The following is an 18,779-nucleotide window of genomic DNA, read 5'->3' on the forward strand; positions in this document are numbered from 1 at the left end:
CATAATTAGCCTCTCGTTTATGTAAATTCAGCCATTTACTAAGTACGTAAGACATTTTCCATTCCAGAGACATACTGAGTGAAAAATCATTTCCCGTCAAGTCACCAGAGGCTGTCTGTCCTTAAGTTCCCTGCACTAATGCTTCGGAGACTGCCCGCAGCCTGATAATGAGTTTTTAAGGAAGGGGCTGCTTTGGCACCTCGCACTTAAGATTACGTTTAACAGAATAATCCTGCTGAACCTCACCCCAGCTCTAATGGAACAAGAAGTGGGCGTTCTGTTCCTCTAAAAGACAAGGATAATTGAAAAAAAAAAAAAAATCTCAGAGTCATTTAACCGGTCATTAAAGATACATGGCTTTAGTTTGAAGTGGAGCAACACAGCAGACCACAACTGCCCTGTGATCCTCTTTTACAACGTTGTCAGCAGAGGAAAAATGACCTCTGACCTTTTTACTATAGAAATGATGGAGACAGGTTGCTGCTACCAGTAAACTCTCCTCTGCTCAACCCGACCCAGAACAGAGTCCTCCTCCCTCTCAACAACTGAATTTCATTTTAAAATCTGTCCATGTTGCCGGACAGTGGTGGCACACGCCTTTAATTTCAGCACTTGGGAGGCAGAGGCAAGTGGATTTCTGAGTTCGAGGCCAGCCTGGTCTACAGAGTGAGTTCCAGGACAGCCAGGGCTACACAGAGAAACCCTGTCTCGGAAAAAAAAAAAAAAAAATCTGTCCAATGACATTTTCTTGCTATCCCGGTAAAAGCAGCAAGAACAGCCTGTCACCAGTTCTGGCCATGCATACTAAAAGAGAGGCTGGGTGTGGTCACCTAGGGGTTAATTGACTGCCCTTCTCTCCTTTTTCAAAGGGTTACATGGCCATAGGACACTTAGCACTGCCTGCCAGCTAGAGCCAGACCTCTCTTCAGTGATTTAGAAGTACATTGTGATCCTTGTTCATGCCTCTCCCCCCACCCCCCTCATGGTGTCCTTAGATAGCCCAGGATGGCCTCAGACTTGAAAGGCTCCAGTCTCAGCTCCCCAGTGCCAGGCTCCAAACTGTGGCCCTAGGATGGTGGCTACTTCCGTTTCACAGTTGATTTCTGTACCTTAGGTTGGGCTTAGAAGAGGCTAGAGAACAGGAGAAAACTGGAGGCAGGCTGCAAGCCCCAGCTACTTCAGAGGCAGTAAGTAGATTACCTAGACACTGCCTAGAAAAATCATTACTCAAATGATCAAAGGGTACACACAAGCATTGCAAGCGTTCTTGCATGTTGACACAATGGTGGCTAGCCTGCGACAATTGCACAGATCAGATTTGTTATTTAAAAACAAGCAGACAGAAACACTGGGACACTTGTGACTAGTTCAGGGCCTGGGAAGAGTGGATGAACCTTCACCTGTCTTCCTGGCTCTCAGCGCTTCTAGGATGGCCGCCGCAGTCGTTTCTCCCAGGGTGTTGTTTTCAAGGTCCATCTCCCTTAAGTGAGTCGAGTATTTGATCAGGCTGCATAGAGAGAGAAAGGGACGAAACAAAATGGCGTTGAGCCCTTCATGGCTCAGGCTTCGCTTCCTCAAAGGAAGGCAACTCCAATTTCAGAGAATGACCTTGATTTTGGGGGCTCCTCCCCACTCCCCCTTTCCCAAGTTGATGAATGACCTCATTTGAGATCAGAGATGACTTGGGCTTGGCTTGTCCTGAATGAACCCCTCTGCTTTGGAATATTCTGCTTCTCTTAGGGAAGCTAATTTAAGTGTTTACTGCCCTGAATCTTTTATTTAGGTACATGTAGACTTCATAGTCATTTATACTATATATATATATATATATATATATATATATATATATATATCAGGAAGAAGTAAAAATAATTGGAGAGATTGACAAGTGCTTGATAACTTTCAGTCTGTCAAATAAATGACAGACTGGTGATTTTTTTTTATTGTTTTTTTTTTTTTTTTTTTTTTGATAGGGTTTCTCTATGTAGCCCAGGCTGTCCCAGAACTTGCTTTGTAGACCAGGCTGGCCTCAAACTCAAAGTGATCCTCCTGCCTCTGCCTCCTAAGTACTGGGATTAAAGGTATGCCATGGTGTGACAATTATAAACAGACAAATATTTTCACATAAAATTAAGAAAGGCAAGCCTGAGAATACTTTGAAATCCCATGGATTCAGCTTTGTGAAAATAAAACCACTGTTCTTCTCCTGCCCAGCTACTCTGAGCTCGATTCTCCTTAGTTATCTGAGATCAGCAGAGACCAGGAGTTCAGGGCTTGGTGGCTGTTGCATTTTCCTAATTTTTTTGGTAGGTCATGGCAGATTCTGGTGATGTTCTGCCGGCTGGTTTTCGGCATCCTGTGTAGAGGTGGTACCGAGGCAAAGATCTGGACTCTTTTTCCTTTCCTTGGGTTATCTCTGCCCTTTCCTTGACCATGTGATCATGATCATGCCATGTGCCCTTTGGGCCTCACTTTCTGTATCTGTAAAATGGGCCTAAGAGGGGCTGTGCCTCCTGTCTTGGAGGTTGCAATGAAGACAGAACGGCTATTTCCTGAGGGTACACTTGATGTTCAGTGCCACAGGGACTAAAGGAAAGTTAATTGATCTGATATAAATTGTAATGATCCTGACCTTGATCCTGAATCATTGTCACATATGAGGGCTTAAACTTTCCCTTCCGGTTAACTCGACTTTAACTTTGACTCTGCTGCTCAGTGTGCACACTTTCTGCTGACTCAGTGGCTGGAACTGAAGCCAGGCCTATGCGAGACCCTTCCTAACAAAGATCTTGCTCTCAAGGAAGTCATCTTCTAGGGCTCGAGCACCTTCAGCTTTCGGATCTGTCCATGTTCTTCAGACTAGATGGGTCAGAACAGGACACTGGGGCTGGAGAGATGGCTCGGTGGTTAACAGCATTTGTTGCTCTTGCAGAGGACCCAGGTGCAGTTCCCAGCTCCCACTTGGTGGCTCACAATCATCTGTAACCCCTGTTCCAGGGGATCCCACCCTTCTTCTGACCACCAAGGGTATCAGGACATACAAGGTGTTTGGAGAGCTTTTGGAGCTGCTTGGCAGGACATTGGCCAAGGACAAGGAAGTGGGCTTTGGGCAGGAATTTGACACTGGGCCATAACAAGGAAGTAAGCTCAGGCAGGATTCTAATTTTAGGCTAGAACAGGGAAGTAAGTTCAGGCAGGAATATGACTTTGGGCTAGAACAAAGAAGTAGCCTTCAGACATGAATTTGACTTTGGGCTAGGACAGAGAAGTAGGCTTAGATATCTTGGTCATCCTGATAAGCCCTTAGAAACGGTGATCATGTGACTGAACAGGGGACTTTGTCTATTTGCCTTGCTTGTTCTTTGACTATTTGTGTTTGTTGTACTGCTTGACCTTATTACTTGCATATAATTAAAATGGTATAAAAGCAGATTGGAAAAAAATTAACCAGGGTCATGCTACAATGTTCTCTCTCTCTCTCTCTCTCTCTCTCTCTCTCTGTCTCTCTCTCTCTCTCTCTCTCCCTCTCCTCCTCCCCCCTTCCCCACCCCACCCCCGTCTGTTTTTCTTGAGACAGAGTTTCTCTGTGTAGCTCCTGTCCTGGAACTCACTCTGTAGACCAGGCTGGCCTCGAACTCAAAAATCTGCCTGCCTCTGCCTCCCAAGTTGTAAGAAGCCGCTGTTAATGGTGGTATAATCTGCCATCCCAAGATGGCGCTGGCCTCATGTCTTCCCACTTGTAAACAATTAACTGCGCAGCTGCTAAGGCAGAAAGACCGCCAAGTCACTGGCCAATCCCGAGGCGTAATATTGGGTGGTGAGCGAACAGCCAATCAGAAGTGAATACGTCACTCTAGGGTGTATTTAAGCTAGGCCGCTTCCGGCTTCTTCCGTCTTTCTGCTTTACCGTGACAAGAAGTAAAGTCCTCGTTTTGCAGTAACTACCCGAATACTGTCTCTCGTGTTTCTCTTCCACGGGCGTGGGGCGACACGGGAGGCACGTGTTATATCTGGCGCCAAGAACCCGGGAATTTCAAGGCGTTGCAGAAGGCCCCCAAGACTCGAGGAGGGTTAAAAGACTGCAGGTTTCGAGGTACACCTTTGGAAGGTATGCCTGGGGTGGCGTTTGTGGCAAGTGGATTTAAACTCACCGCTGCCGCTCCACTAGCTAGCCTCTTGCTTGCATTGCATTTGTTTTTAACTTATGTGTGTTGTGAGAAAAGGGGCCACTCTAGCATACTAGAACCAGGGTGTAATAGCCGGCACCCAGCCATAGGGCTTGGAAAAGAGAAACCGACAAGGAAGTCTGGTTATAAGAAAGAGTATTTAAGAGGAACAAGGGCTACTGCAGAGTCCATTAAGCTTAAGGGGAGAGTGGAGGTCAAAAGGACACCCCTGTACTTCATTAAGGAGCCTGACTCCATAGAACTGGGCAGCTCCGAGGAAGAGAGCCTGGGGCAGGAAGCAGCTGCCTATACAAAGGGTAATGGTGCTGAGATGAGACTAAGAAAGCTAGCGGCTCGCTGGGGTTCGAGGGTCCCCTGCCGTGCTTCTCGGCTTGGACTGTGGGAACAGGGACGCAGCGAAGCGGCCCGGTCAGACCGGTTACAAAAGCGTCTCCACTCTGCTACCTGTGGCGGCTTGCAACAAGACAGAGCCAGAGCAAGGGTGCGGGGCGGCGGGCACACGGGGAGTGCCCCGAGAGCTCAGAGCAAGCAATGCCAGTGATAGAACAGATGATCTTTGAAAATGCCACAGCTAAATGCTGTACAGCCATTGTCCCTCGTAAGAACAAGAGGCTACAAGATTGGCTAAGGGCTTGCTGTGGCCCAGGAAAGGAGGCTGTTTGTGCTTATTCCACAGGTGAAAACAATTTAATTTGGGTCCCTGCGCGGCTGGTGCAGATTGTGAAGAATGAAGCTAGGTTGCAAGATTACAGCTCTGAGTCTCCTGATACTGAAGTTCCATTTGGCGATAAGTATACCACTGTGGGCCATAGTCAGATCTTGAACTGTTCTCTTGCCAGTGCATTCAAATGCTGAAGTACTACCTTTTGATTACAGCTATTTGAGTGTTACTTACAAAAGAGGCTTTAAAACATAGTTAAACTGCCAATATTCCATTGGCTACAGTTGGTAGCTCAGCCGAGAGTTTGAAAATTTTTGATTTGCCTATGTTTATAGAGAAAAGATACAACATGTGTCTTTTAAGGTTTACAGTTTAAGTTTAAGGTTCAAAATTAAAGCCAAAAGGCACATTTCAGGCTTAGCCAACCCTCAGAGAGCAGGCCTGAGGGAGGTTAAGTGCATTTACATTTGAATTAAGACAATACAGTCTGAGCTCTGCAGCTCAGGAGCCAAGAGTTCCTTTTGTCCTGGGTCTTCACCGACCAAGTCCTAGAAATGTGCTTATAAAATATGGTTCAAATTATTTTAATTCCTTTATATTCAAAGTTGTTAAAAATGAGATGCTTTGGATTCCTTTAATGTGTGTAACAATTAATAGAGAATAAGATTGGCTTTTATCCGATATTCTCATGGGACAAAAAAGATTGGTTATTAAATTAATCCAAAATAAAGTTCAAATTTAAGATTTATACAACATAAATTGTCTACTCCAGCTGCCATTTTAATAAATGCTTATAGAATTTTATAGATATAAAAGATGTTTTTATATTATCCCTTTACATTTCTGGTAAAGGTGAAAGGTTTACAGGTAGTAAATTTATTCATAATTTTTAAGAGCCCATGAAGCGATATTTTTAGAAATAATTGCTTCAGAAAATGGTTGTTTTACATTTTATATATATAAATATTGTTGCTGCTTTAATACAAAAAAGTAAGAGGTTAAATCTTTTGATGTGTATTATTCATTGTGTGATACTTTATTAGTGGATTTCTCTAAAAAATTTTTTTCTGCAAGCTATTGCTCCAATATAACGAGCTTTAAAAATTTTTAGGGTACTTGTTACTTCAAAAAGGATTCAAAGACAGTGTCTTTTCAATATTTCAGACAGGTTGGGGCTAGAGAAATGGCTCAGCTATTAAAGGCTAGATTTTTAAAATATAAAGGCTGAACTCCCAGCAACCACATGGTAGCTCACAACCATTTGTGGTGGGGATCTAACGCCATCTTCTGGCTTGTGAGTGTACATGCAAAGGAAAATAGTTTACTTTTAATCTTGATTTGCTCTTAGTGATTTTTAAAAGTTGTTAAGAGATATTATTTGGCTAAAACCTCATCTTAAGCTTACCATAGGAGGATTTAAACCTCTGTTTGATATTTTCAAAGGGATGCAAGTCTTAAATTAAATCATATGTGTATTTTCTTGAGTTTATCCTGCTTCAACACAATTAAATTATGTGTTGTAGCCACTGTTTAGAATGTTAAAAAAGGGTGTATCTGCCTTTGTCTTGTTGAATGATATATTTCATGAAATACAAAATGTTTCAGCTACAAGATTTAATATCTTTAGCCATTTAAATAACATTAAAATTAATAAGGTGTTTAAGAATACATCTGCACAACTGGTGTTGGTGTGTGTGGATCCTCCATTTTTCTTTATGTTGTCCAACTTTCAGAATAATTTTGAAATCTTAGATTGTAAGAATGTTACATGCTTTTTGGCACAATGCTGGAATGGATCACTAGACCTAGCCTTGGTTGTGCATGTGCCTACCTTTGTGCCCATCCCAGTACATCATTATGGAGACTTAAAAGAGACTTTGGTCAATCAGAGAGTTGATTGGCTCCAAGCACATGTGGAGCAGCTCACGGATGTGGTTCAAATAAGCTGAGTGTCAGCAACCCCACATCCAGGTATTGCACCTCTGAGATTTGTGAATGATACATTTATTTAAAGCCATAATCTTTCTGCTTATTTAAAAGAGAATTGGAATGGGAAGCTGGACCTGGTGCAGCAGCAATTGCAAATCCGGATTTTGAGCCTTGATGGAGCACAGATGGACCCCGTTACCCCTGGAGATTTTACTTCTTGAATTTCTTCTGCCTTTTCTTTCTTTCTTTCTAAAGAGCGGAAATAGGCCTGTTTAGTACAGCCCTATGTTGTGGATTAGTGTTCATGTATGGTTGGTCTGTAAGCTCAGAGCCCAATAAAAACGTGACAAGGCCGTTTTAGCCCAAGCACTCGCAGCCTTGGAGCAAGCATCTCTCCCTGAAATTTGACTATCTAGGCTAAGAAAGTAGCCGATGACTGAGACCCTCAGTCGATGCACCCCAAGGGTTCAGCCCATTGCACTGGGTCGATGAGAGGTCTAAGTCCAGCCAGCCCTTGCCTGAATAACTGTGGTACCTAAATAATAGGTTGACAGCCTTTGCACTCCTGGGAGCTATACTCCATTGCACAGGGACGGGTGTCAATTCCTCTTTACTTCCCCTTAGCCCTTGCACCCAGAGGACTTGTTTCCATCGCACCTGGAAGGGTAAGGGAGAATCTTTGGGCTATAAGCTCTTGATCGCTTATTCCCCCAAGATGGAGTTTGCTTGATCGGGCTTGAGTTCGAATCTTGATTGGTACTGCGTTTAATAGGCAAAAGGCTGTTTCATATTAATAATTTAAACAGGGAGAGATGTAGGAAGCCGCTGTTAACGGTGGTATAATCTGCCATCCCAAGATGATGCTGGCCTCGTGTAAACAATTAACTTGTAAACAATTAACTGCGCAGCTGCTAAGGCAGAAAGACCTCCAAGTCACTGGCCAATCCCGAGGCGTAATATTGGGTGGTGAGCGAACAGCCAATCAGAAGTGAATACGTCACTCTAGGGTGTATTTAAGCTAGGCCGCTTCCGGCTTCTTCCGTCTTTCTGCTTTACCGTGACAAGAAGTAAAGTCCTCGTTTTGCAGTAACTACCTGAATACTGTCTCTTGTGTTTCTCTTCCACGGGCGTGGGGCGACACGGGAGGTGCGCATTATATCAAGTGCTGGAATTAAAGGTGTGTGCTACCACTGCCTGGTGATACAATGTTCTCTAATTGTCTTTTTTCTTTTTAATTCTCCCTCCTGCGATGGAGAACCTGTTGACTGACTGAGATGGCCTGGTCAATGATGCACAGATATACATACAGGGAAAATGTTCCTACACAAGAAATAAAAACTGGGAAGCCCTCCCATCCTTCTTGAAAAAGAAGAGGCGAGAGGGAATTTTTTTCTGCTGAGATAATAAATTGCTGTTCATCAGCCTTTAGGCCTCAGACCTCAGCTGTGCCCAGTGCTCGTGGTCACCTGTGGTGCTATGGCCCTGAACATGAGGCAGTGCTGCCCAGAGCCCTCTCTACCCTGCAGTTCCGGCAGTGATGGCAAGCCCTGCCAAAGGCTTGGTCTGCTTACGCTGTGGGTTCAGTGGAGGTCTATGGGGGATGCCTGAGGTTATCAAAACAAGCATGACAAGGAAATGCTGGCTTCTGTTCTGAGAATTATAGTTCTATAATTTTGCATTAGAGGCCAGGGGTGGGTAGTTTTCTAACTAAACACAAGTGTGATCTGAGCAAGCATCCCTTCCTCCTCAGGAGGCATTGACCCAGTTTTGAGTTATATCCTGACTTTTGGGGTGTAAGGGGTAAGGGTGTATATTGTAACTCTTTACTCCAAAATTGCCTCACCTGCCACTCTTTTTAAAAAATGTTTTAAAAACATCTGTTGTATGTATATATCTGCATATAGAGCCTGAATGTCGGAAGAGGAATTCAGATCCTGTTACAGATGGTTGTGAGCCTCCATGTGGTTGCTCGGAGTTGAACCCAGCCCCTCTGGGACACCAAACTATCTCTCCCACCCCCCAGCTGCCACCCTTTAAATATGAGGCTCCTTGGGATGTTTCTGTGGGGGCCCAAATGCCAGGATCAAGACTGGTAAGTGCCCCTGTTAGAGCTGAGAAGCCACATAGAATTGCTAGGAAGCTGTGACCCACCATGGTGTAACTCAGCACCTCTGTTGCAGACAGTGAGTGACTCCAAGGCTCTCAGTGCTCCTACCATGTTAAAGTTCCAGTGAGTTCCAGCAGTTGCTCTCCCTCCTTCCCTGTCCCGTCTATGCTGTTATCTGCCAAACGCAGCGCCACTATCCAAGGGCCGGCTTCCGCTGGGATTTTAACTTGTTTCCTGATTCCTACAAAGGGAAAAAAAAATCAGAATATTGGTATTACTTTTAGATGACGAGCTAAACTGACATTTTAATAAAGTTTGCACATGGTGGGTTTGTGAATAGGTTTATGTTGCTGCAGAATCAGTGAGATAGAATATATTTGACTTTTGGAAGTCCTGGTTTTGTGCTTGGTTCCCTCTCATCTCCTCACCACCTCCATTTCATTCTTCACAACTGGAGACTCGAAATTGCATGATAGACATCCATCTCAGTCAGATAGCCACCGTTAACCTAACCGAGGAGGAATGTTGCTATCTCTAGAAATTTCTTGGTGAATGAATTATCTACTGACCCTGGGGAGCCAATAGTTTTTTACTGAAAAGGGGTTTTGCTTTTTGTAAAGGTCTGAGAAGTTGTCTTATATTTTGAGCTTTGGCCTCTACCAAACATCAGAAGGAGAAAGGACCACCTGCCACAGTGACTAACGGCTGCGTCACTGAGGTCTGGAGTCCTGAATCTGGTTTCACCCTCATCAATATGGTGAGATTTTTCAAAGTTCATTGTTAGGGTCACAGAGTGGCATTGCTCACACATTTAGTTCACCCAGGTTCAATTTTAGGCATTTGGGAAAGAAGAAAACAGGAAGGAGCCAGAGGTACAGAAAACAGCTGCCAGCTGTCAGGCTCATCCACTCAACCAGGTGAGATAGGGAATCCCAGGTCTCCAAGTCACCCAATGCTCCCTGAGGCTTTCTTTTGCTCACCGTTATGGGAGCCGCTTCAGACCGGGCTGGCCTGAAGGGGAAATGGCTTGAATTAAAGCCAGAGAAGAGGCAGTGTGGAACTTGAGAGAACATCTCTATACATTGTGATGTAAAGGCATTGAAGGGATCTTATTTAAAAAAATCTTTTATTTGATTTTATTTTGTATGCAGCTGGGTATGTTGCTTACATGCTTGTCTGTGCACCCCTTGTGCCTACAGAGGCCAGAAGAGGGTGTCAGATCCATTGAAACTGGAGATACAAATGGTTGTGAGCCTTCATGTGGATACTGGGAAGCAAACCCAGGTCCTCTAGAAGAGCAGCCATCTCTTCAGCCCCAATTTAAGGGATCTTAAAGGGTGATTTAATTAAGTAATTGGCTCCCCATGCTGGCTTGAGAGCTTAACCTCGGGGCTAGACAGGTTTCCTTCATATTTGAACTCATTTGACATTCAGCAGATATTTCTGAGTTTCTCTCATGCACCAAGCTCTGGCATATGGGCTGGGATGCTACAGGAAGAAATAAGCCTCTGTCTTAGTTAGGGTTTTACTTCTGTGAACAGACACCATGACCAAGGCAACTCTTGTAAGGACAACATTTAATTGGGGCTGGCTTACAGGTTCAGAGGTTCAGTTCATTATCATCAAGGTGGGAACATGGTGGCATCCAGGCAGACATGGTGCAGGCAGAGCTGAGAGTTCTACATCTTCATCTGAAGGCTGCTAGCAGAATACTGGCTTACAGGCAGCTAGGATGAGGGTCTTAAAGCCCCCCCACACACAGTGACACACCTACTCCAACAAGGCCACATTTCCAAATAGTGTCATTCCCTGGGCCAAGCATATACAACTTGGCACACCTTCCTAACACAGAGATGGATAATATCTGGTATGAATGTGGAAGTGCTGGCAACCAAGCCTGAGCATGCAGTCCTTGGAGGAAAACAGGCTTTCAGGTAAGAGTGATAAATTTGGGAATTTTAGGGTGGTTGTTGTTATTGGTGATGGTGGTAGTGGTGATGGTGGTGGTGATAGTGGTATGCCACAAGAGGTAAAGGCACCTTCCACCAAGCCTGATACCCAGAATCCACATGGTAGAAGGAGAGACCCAACTCCTATACCTTGTCCTTTGACCTTCACATGGGTGTAGGTCACATGTGTGTGCATGAACACAATAAAGAAATAAATGTAAATAATTATTAAAATTTAAACATTGGGTGTTTCTGGTTTGCTAGCTGCAAAACAATAAATTAGAAAGTACGTTTTTCAAAACAGGATTTGCTGGGCAGTGGTGGCGCATGCCTGTAATCCCAGCACTTGGGAGGCAGAGGCAGGTGGATTTCTGAGTTCGAGGCCAGCCTGGTCTACAGAGTGAGTTCCAGGACAGCCAGGGCTACACAGAAAAACCCTGTCTCAAAAAAAAAAAAAAAAAAAATCAAAACAGGATTTGAGGGCTGGAGAGATGGCTCAGAGGTTAAGAGCACTGGCTACTCCACCAGAGGTCCTGAGTTCAATTCCCAACCCCCACATGGTGGCCTATAAACGTCTATAATGAGATCTGCTGCCTTCTTCTGGCCTGAAGTTATGCAGGTAGAATGCTGTATACATAATAAATAAATAAACCTAAAACAAACAAACAAGATTTGAGGGTTTAAGAGATGGCCAGTGGCCAGGCAGTGGTGGCTCACGCCTTTAATCCCAGCACTTGGGAGGCAGAGGCAGGTGGATCTCTGAGTTCGAGGCCAGCCTGGTCTACAGAGTGAGTTCCAGGACAGCCAGGGCTACACAGAGAAACCCTGTCTCAAAAAACAAAACAAAAAGACATGGCCAGTGGTTAGGAGCACTTGTTGTTTTTGCTGAGGTTCAATTCCCAGCACATGGAGGCCTCCAACCATCGGTAACTCCAGTTTCAGGAGATCAAATCCTGTCTTCTAACCTCCTTAGGCAGGTATGTGGTATACATGCATATAGACAAAACATATAAAAATAAACAAATTTATGCAGGGTGGTGGTGGCAGCATAAATCCTTTGAGGTAGAGAGGCAGGTAGACCTCTTTATGTATGAGGCTGACCTCGTCCTACAAAGCTAGTTCCAGGGCAACCAAGGCCACACCAAGAAACCCTGTCTTGAAAAACCAAAACACAACTAACCAACCAACCAACCCAAACAAAAGAACAAAACAGGATTTGAAGGGCTAGAGTGATGTTTCAATGGGTAGAGCTTTTGCTGTACAAGCAAGAGGACCCGAGTTTGGGTCCCGCCACTCCTGTAAAAAGCTGGGCATGGTCCATGTGGCTGTAACCTCAAAGCTGTGAGCAGCAGAGCCCAGGAGGACTTCTGGGGCTTGCCAGCTGCCGGCCTAGCTCCAGGTTCAGGGAGAAACCCTGTTACAAGGGAAATAGGCAGAGAGCAGTAGAACAGGGCATCCGGTGTTCTACTCTGACCCCTGAGTCTCAGCAGTGCTCATATCCAGCATGTGCACACGTGTATGCATGTGCACACATTCAGGGTCGAATTGGTCTCCTTGGCTATAAATCGAATGTGCTGGATTGCTAGAGGAAATGGATTTTACTCCAGATTATAGATGAAAGCCGGCCCACCTTTTATTATTTATTTGGAATAAATAACATCTAAATTTTGTCATGGCACCCAGAGCATGACCATGATGGCAAGTGATTAACATTGCCAAGATTAACAGTATCGATATACTAGAACATATACAATGTGTATGCGACACATGGCCAATACATGACTGGTCATGAATGGATGGATGAATGAATGCCTCCCAGACAATCAAATCACTGAAACATTTACCATAATTCACTGGCGGTCTGCACTCTCTTGATCCCACTCATGAACATGAAGGGAGCACGAACGGAATATGATTTTTCATTTATAAAAGATTTTCACAAACCTAAATGCCTTTGAAAGTTGAGTCTCTGCCCTGACGATGTGGACACTTGATCAGAAGGTCTTTCTTTCACTCACTTTCCACACACCAGAAAGTATCAGTGGGTAAGACCTGGGCCAACAGGACCGAGATGGGGGCATATGGCTGAATTCCTGTACAAATGCTCAACCTTACAAGGAGAGCCACTGTCAGCCCCTCAGCACCCTGACACGTCCATGTGCGCCTGTGGAGAGGGGAGCCCTCTGGGGCAGTAATTGACTAGGGATAGCTTGCATCCCCGTGGGAAAAAAACGATCTCAACTGCTCCAAAAGCAGCTTCCAGGAAGAGAACGGAAACATCAGCTCTGTCCACAACAAATGGAGCAGATTGGAATGTAGACCGTTCATAAGCTTCAGGGACTCCGTGAAAGAAAGCGGAAGGCAGCTGCAGCTCAGGTCAGCGCCCCTGCTCTGGGGCTTTAACGAAAGCAACACCGAGCTCTTCTCTCTGGGTAGGAAAACAAAGTCCTTGGAAATAAGGGCGAGGACACGCTCAGCCCCTGGTTATACTTGACCTGCACCAGCTGTTCTCACGCTAAGCTGTTTCTATTTAAACTTGTTTTTACTACTTTAAAACTAAGCAAGGTGCGGGGTGAAGAGATGGCTCAGCAGTTAAGAGTACGGGCTCTTCCCCCAGAGGACCTGGGTTCGATTTTTAGCACTCAGACAGAAGGTCACAAATGTCTCTAATTCCAATTCCAGGGGACCCAATATTCTTTTCTGGCTTCTGAGGGCAGCAGGCATGCGAGTGAGGCAGGGACAAAACAGTCAAATAAAATAAACAATCGAGTTCATTATCAATAACTGTCTGAATGCTCTTCTCTGCCATAGCCAGGCTTGAGAGGTGGGGTGCTCCAGGGAAATGCACAGAACCCTGGGTTTCAAACCCCTCATCAGAATGCCCCGTGGCTCCTTAGTATCCCCAAACTTCATTGTAAAAGAGAGGCCATGATTCTGAGTCTCCCTGCACCATCGTCAGGGTTGGCGGGGAGCCCTTTCAATGAGGACCATAGTACACAGCGACGCTCCAGATACAACCATCATGATGCTGTGCTGCTGTCTGCATGTGAAATGCTCAGAGGCTCATCTGTTTGGACACATGGCTCCCATCCATCCGGAGCTGTTGTTTGGGGGGTTATGGAAACTGGGGGGAAGAGCCTAGCTGTCAGTCAGATGTCACTAGAAGGCAGCTTTGAGAACTATTCCCACCTCTGGTTCTGGCCTGTGGTCTCTGCTTTCTGGCCTGGCTGCTGTGTGTGGAGCTCTGCCACACACTCCTGCTGTTGTGCACTTTCCACCATGATGGCCTGTGACCTCTCTGAAACCGTGAGCCAAAATCCACCTTTCCTCTGTCACTGCTTCCACCAGGTGCTTTGTCATAGCAACGGCACTGCCCAGCTGGATGTCCACCAGTTTTGATTAGGTCCATGGCCTCTTCAGTCACATCTGCAGCAGTCCCCCCTTGTCCCCCGTGCCACACTCCCCGGTGTTGACCATGTAGCTTGCTCATCCTCTGAACTGTTTCTCATGGGGGCTGCGGCTTACTAAGGCCTCTTTCTAGCTGCTCCTCCCCTCTCGAGCGCTCTCTGGGGGCCAGATCCCAAATGTCGAGTGTGAATGGTCACAGAGCCAGCATCCTCCCAGACAGCTTCATCCTCTCCCTCCCCTCCTGGTCTCTGCTGGGTCCAGCGGGACAGGCGGTATCATACATTCTGCAGTGCTTATTTGTAGACCCCAGGCCTGCTGGGAGCTATTCCTTTTGGTAGATTTTTTTTTTTTTTTTTTTTGGTTTTTCGAGACAGGGTTTCTCTGTGTAGCCCTGGCTGTCCTGGAACTCACTCTGTAGACCAGGCTGGCCTGGAACTCAGAAATCCGCCTGCCTCTGCCTCCCAAGTGCTGGGATTAAAGGCGTGCGCCACCACCGCCCGGCTGATTTTTTTTTTCTAACTTGTTTAAATATAACCTCTTCCCACCTACAGCAAACATACACCATTTCCCGTGTACCACCTGGTTTTATGAAAATGAACAGAAAGTTTATCTGCTGGATGATGGGACTGCAGAAGGCAAAATGTGAGTATTGGCTGAGTCACACCCAGGGGTGTGGCGCCCTCCCGTGTTCACCGGTCACCCCAGGATGAAGCCATGAGTGCGAAGATTTCAGGATTGTAACTGGTAACTTCCTGTTTCTGAACTCATACAGCGTTTGAAGATTACATCTTGACTCTCGAACTGGGCCCCTGCATTTCTTAATGCTACTGGTAACTGGTGTGGCTGTGATAGAAACAGTAATGCTTTATTTGGAAAGCTGAACCTGACACTTGCGTGCTGGATGCTCCAGTCTAGCCCTGGTTTTACTCGGGATCTTGGAAGGGCCACTTTAGGACTGGGCATTATCCCCGTTCTAAGTCACATAGTGACCTTTCTCATCCTATGTCCTCCAGAATTAAAACAGCCCTGGGGACTGCTACACTGTGTAGCTTCAGCTGGGTAAAGAATAGGCCCAGATGACAAAACACTCCTTGGTCTCCACTGGGTCTTTTGGGGATATGGGAGGAGGGTCTTGAGGTGATAGTGCAGGACCAGCAGAGCAGCTCAGGAGAACCATGTTATCAGCAGGTGGCTATTCCTGGTGGCCATTGGTGCCCACTGCCTTCACCATCTTCTGCTGCTGTTTGTGGCAAAGCTGGGTGTTACTTGCTTGAAGGCTGACCAACCTCTAAACTCTTGTCCTCTCGTGATACACAGAGCCTGGTTCTCAGAGCTGGATCCACTGGTGCTGGCCGAGCCTGAGCAGCCCAGGAGGATGTGCCTGGCCCCATTGTTCTGAGGCCACAGAAGAGCCTTTGAGCAGGCCAACTCTGCTCTCCTGTCTTAACTGAGCAAAACAATCGAAGGGAGGCAGTCAGTGTTTTCAAGTCTAAAGAAGTGGTTCTCAGTGACTTCTCTGGACCAGCAGCCTCAGCTTTTTTTACTGGGGACCTCGGCAGGAGTGAAAACGGCAGCATTTTCTCAGAGCCCCGCCGGATGGCACCCAAGCTCTCAGGGAGTCTTTGATGGCTAGCAGGTTGATCATGGAACGGCACTGGTTTAATGATTCTGTGTGTTCAGCGGTGCGCCATTGCAGAGTGGCTGGGACAGGCCTGTCTACAACTGACGGCAGCCACACAGAATTCTGTGCTCCTCCATCCAGCTGTAGATGGCTGTCCAACGTCAGTCTGTCACGTTTGTGTGGTTATCGCTGTAAATGTTCTTAGGACTCCAAATGAGAGACGCGTAGGGGGTGGGGCTAGGCTTCTAAGAGGAGTTTGGCCTTAGAAGGTATTGTGGGGATGGCTTCCAAGCAGCGGGCCAAACCCCTTTTGTCTACAAAGGGGTGTGCAGGAAAATATTTTGGCTGTTTCCAATTAGGAGCAGATGGAAACCATTTGGCCTCCTTGTCCAAGAGAGGGGCCTAAGTAAGCTGATCTCAGCCCCCTTACTTTGAAACAGGTAGAGTCCTACCAAAGGCCAGATTCTCTCCCTCAACCCCCGATGATGGTGAAAGCAGTTGTTCAATGTGGAACGATCACTATGTAGCCCTGGCTAGCATGCCACTCTGTGTGTAAACCAGCCTGGCGCTGTTTATTTTGTTATCTCTGAAGCTAATATATATATGTGTGTGTGTGTGTGTGTGTGTATGTATATATATATAATATATGTAATATAAATATTATATACATGTAAATATATATATATATATATATAATGAAATATATATATAATATATATATATATAATATATATAATGAAAACTGTTTCCATTGAGTTCAGGCTTGAGAGGACTAATGGCTAGTTGTCTGTTGAGTCAAATCCAAGCCTTTGGCCTGGCTTGTCCTTTAATATGATCCATTCCTCCAGGAGAGCCAGCCTCCTGCCTCCTCTTGTCTTTGCCAAGCTTGTGGGCTCCTGGATGGTATTGGTTGTTCCTACTTAAGTCTTTCCTCATCCAAGGCCTTTCTTCTTCCACCCCAGGTCAGGTTGCTCACTGGCAGCTTTGTCTCCAGTCCCACCTCCAGAGCAGAATGCCCTTCTGATGTTCCAGAGAACACACCAAAAGCCACCCCAGTAGACTTGGAAACACTGACTGCCGTCTATATCAGCACTACCCAATGGGAAACTGCACCCATGGCAGACACCACATGAAGGCCTGCTCTGCCTTCTTCATTTATATTCTCCTCTCCTCCCCCTTCTCCCTCTCCTCTTCTTCCCCTCTTCCCCTAGGGTTCCACGCAGCTCAGGTTTGCCTCCAATTTTGCTTTGCAGCTATGAATAACCTTGAACCCCTTATCCTCCTCCTTCTGCCTCCCATGCAAAAGGCTGAGGGCCGTACACCCTGCTTCACATTTTCATGAGGCTTTTGGCCCATGAGAGTTTGTAATTTTCTAATGTAGTTTTTTTTTTTTTTTTTTTTTTTTTCCAGAGAAAATTCAAGGGCATAAAAAAAAAAAAAAAAGACCACACAAGAACAGATTAAAATTGAAGAAGAAAGCCCAGGGGGATTAGGTTCCATTCAACCAGCTGGTTGTCTTCCCCACAAATGCAAAATACAAATTACAGAATGCTTAAAACGCAGCAGCACAGACTCAGGTTGTCCCATGAGGAGCTACCCAAAGGCTGTATTCATGACACATCCAGCAGAACCTCTGCACTGCATGCTTAGAACTTTAGTGGGTTAGTGTTTGGAGCATGTGAAGCCAGGCCCGCCCTTTGCTGAGCGGAGCGGGATGCTGAGAGCCAGGCAGGGTCAGACTGCCAGGAGCAGGATCTGGGGCTGTAGCAACACTGTAGCCCTTGGAAGGCTGCTGTGCTAACAAAGCCTGCTCCTAGTTCTGTCTCCCTCCACCTCCTCCCCTTCTGCCTCCCTGTCTCTCTGCCCCCTCATCTCTCTCTTGGGTTGAGATTTTTTTAAAGCCCCTTCATGGTCACCCTGCTTCTAACTCTGAGTAACCTGAATTCTGAGGCCTCGCTGGCAGCTCCTGGAAGAATTGTTCCAAACCTTGCTTTTCTGGAATGTCGAGAGTGCCCATGATGCACTTCTCTGGCAGACACAGTGGAACTGTTCATGGGTGGTTTGTGTAAGGTCAGGAGACATCGATTTTAAGCCTTTGTTTGGGATAATTATGCACTAGAGACACACAGGGAGTGAGCTGAGGGTAAAAGGGGGAAGGAATCACTGACACCACGACCGACCAGAATACCTCCTTTTCCACGTTTCCTCTGTGAGGTCCTTTTTGCTGTTAAAGTTTCAGAAGACTTCACAATCTGACTCAGAGTTGAGCTTGCTCCTCGGAACACTGGTTAAAAGAAAAGGCACAGGGTCAGAGCCAAGCAAATAGGTTTTGGCAGACTTTGGTACTGGTGATTGGTTGCCTTCATTTTATGGACACTTTGGGCGAGGGTATTTCTTTTGGGAGAAAGTTAGCTGAATACCATCAGAATCTCTTCAGTTCTATGGTTTGTATTTCTCTGCTGTAAGACTTAACTTGCCACCAAGCAGGGCCAAGCAGGGCCTCCATAGTCCTCCTTCAGTGGCTGTTGGCTCCCTTAGGCCACAGTTACTTCCTATAACCATGGTCCCATGTTCCTGAGATTACTAAGAACAAGGTGGAGGGATACACTTTGTTGGCACATGGTAAAAACTGTGTAGGGTGCCAGGCAGTGGTGGTGCATGCCTTTAATCCCAGCACTTGGGAGGCAGAGGCAGGCAGATTTCTGAGTTCGAGGCCAGCCTGGTCTACAGAGTGAGTTCCAGGACAGCCAGGGCTACGCAGAGAAACCCTGTCTCAAAGAGCCAAAAAACCCAACCACTCAAACAAAAAACACCCCGAAAACCAGCCACCAACAGCAAACTGTGTAGATATGGTATCAATCTTGGGGCTAAGGATATGGATCAGTCTGTAGCGTGCTTGCCCTGCATGCATGAGGCT

The 18,779-nt window shown here is 46.0% G+C and overlaps 1 protein-coding gene across 2 annotated transcripts in view; it reads right to left on the minus strand.

Annotated features, from left to right (window-relative positions):
• The window catches only part of LOC117693649 (uncharacterized), a 54,969-nt gene that overhangs the window by 15,576 nt on the left and 20,614 nt on the right, over positions 1 to 18,779 (minus strand). For both annotated transcript variants that reach the window (XM_076918110.1, XM_034484369.2), the window contains exons 7-9: positions 18,051 to 18,146; positions 8,993 to 9,125; positions 1,401 to 1,507 (exon numbers count right to left, since the gene is read on the minus strand). In XM_076918110.1, coding sequence (XP_076774225.1) covers positions 1,401 to 1,507; positions 8,993 to 9,125; positions 18,051 to 18,146 — 336 coding nt within the window. The remainder of the gene's footprint in view (positions 1 to 1,400; positions 1,508 to 8,992; positions 9,126 to 18,050; positions 18,147 to 18,779) is intronic.

This window comes from Arvicanthis niloticus, chromosome 21 (genome assembly GCF_011762505.2).
Source record: "Arvicanthis niloticus isolate mArvNil1 chromosome 21, mArvNil1.pat.X, whole genome shotgun sequence".
NCBI classification, from domain to species: Eukaryota; Metazoa; Chordata; class Mammalia; order Rodentia; family Muridae; genus Arvicanthis; species Arvicanthis niloticus.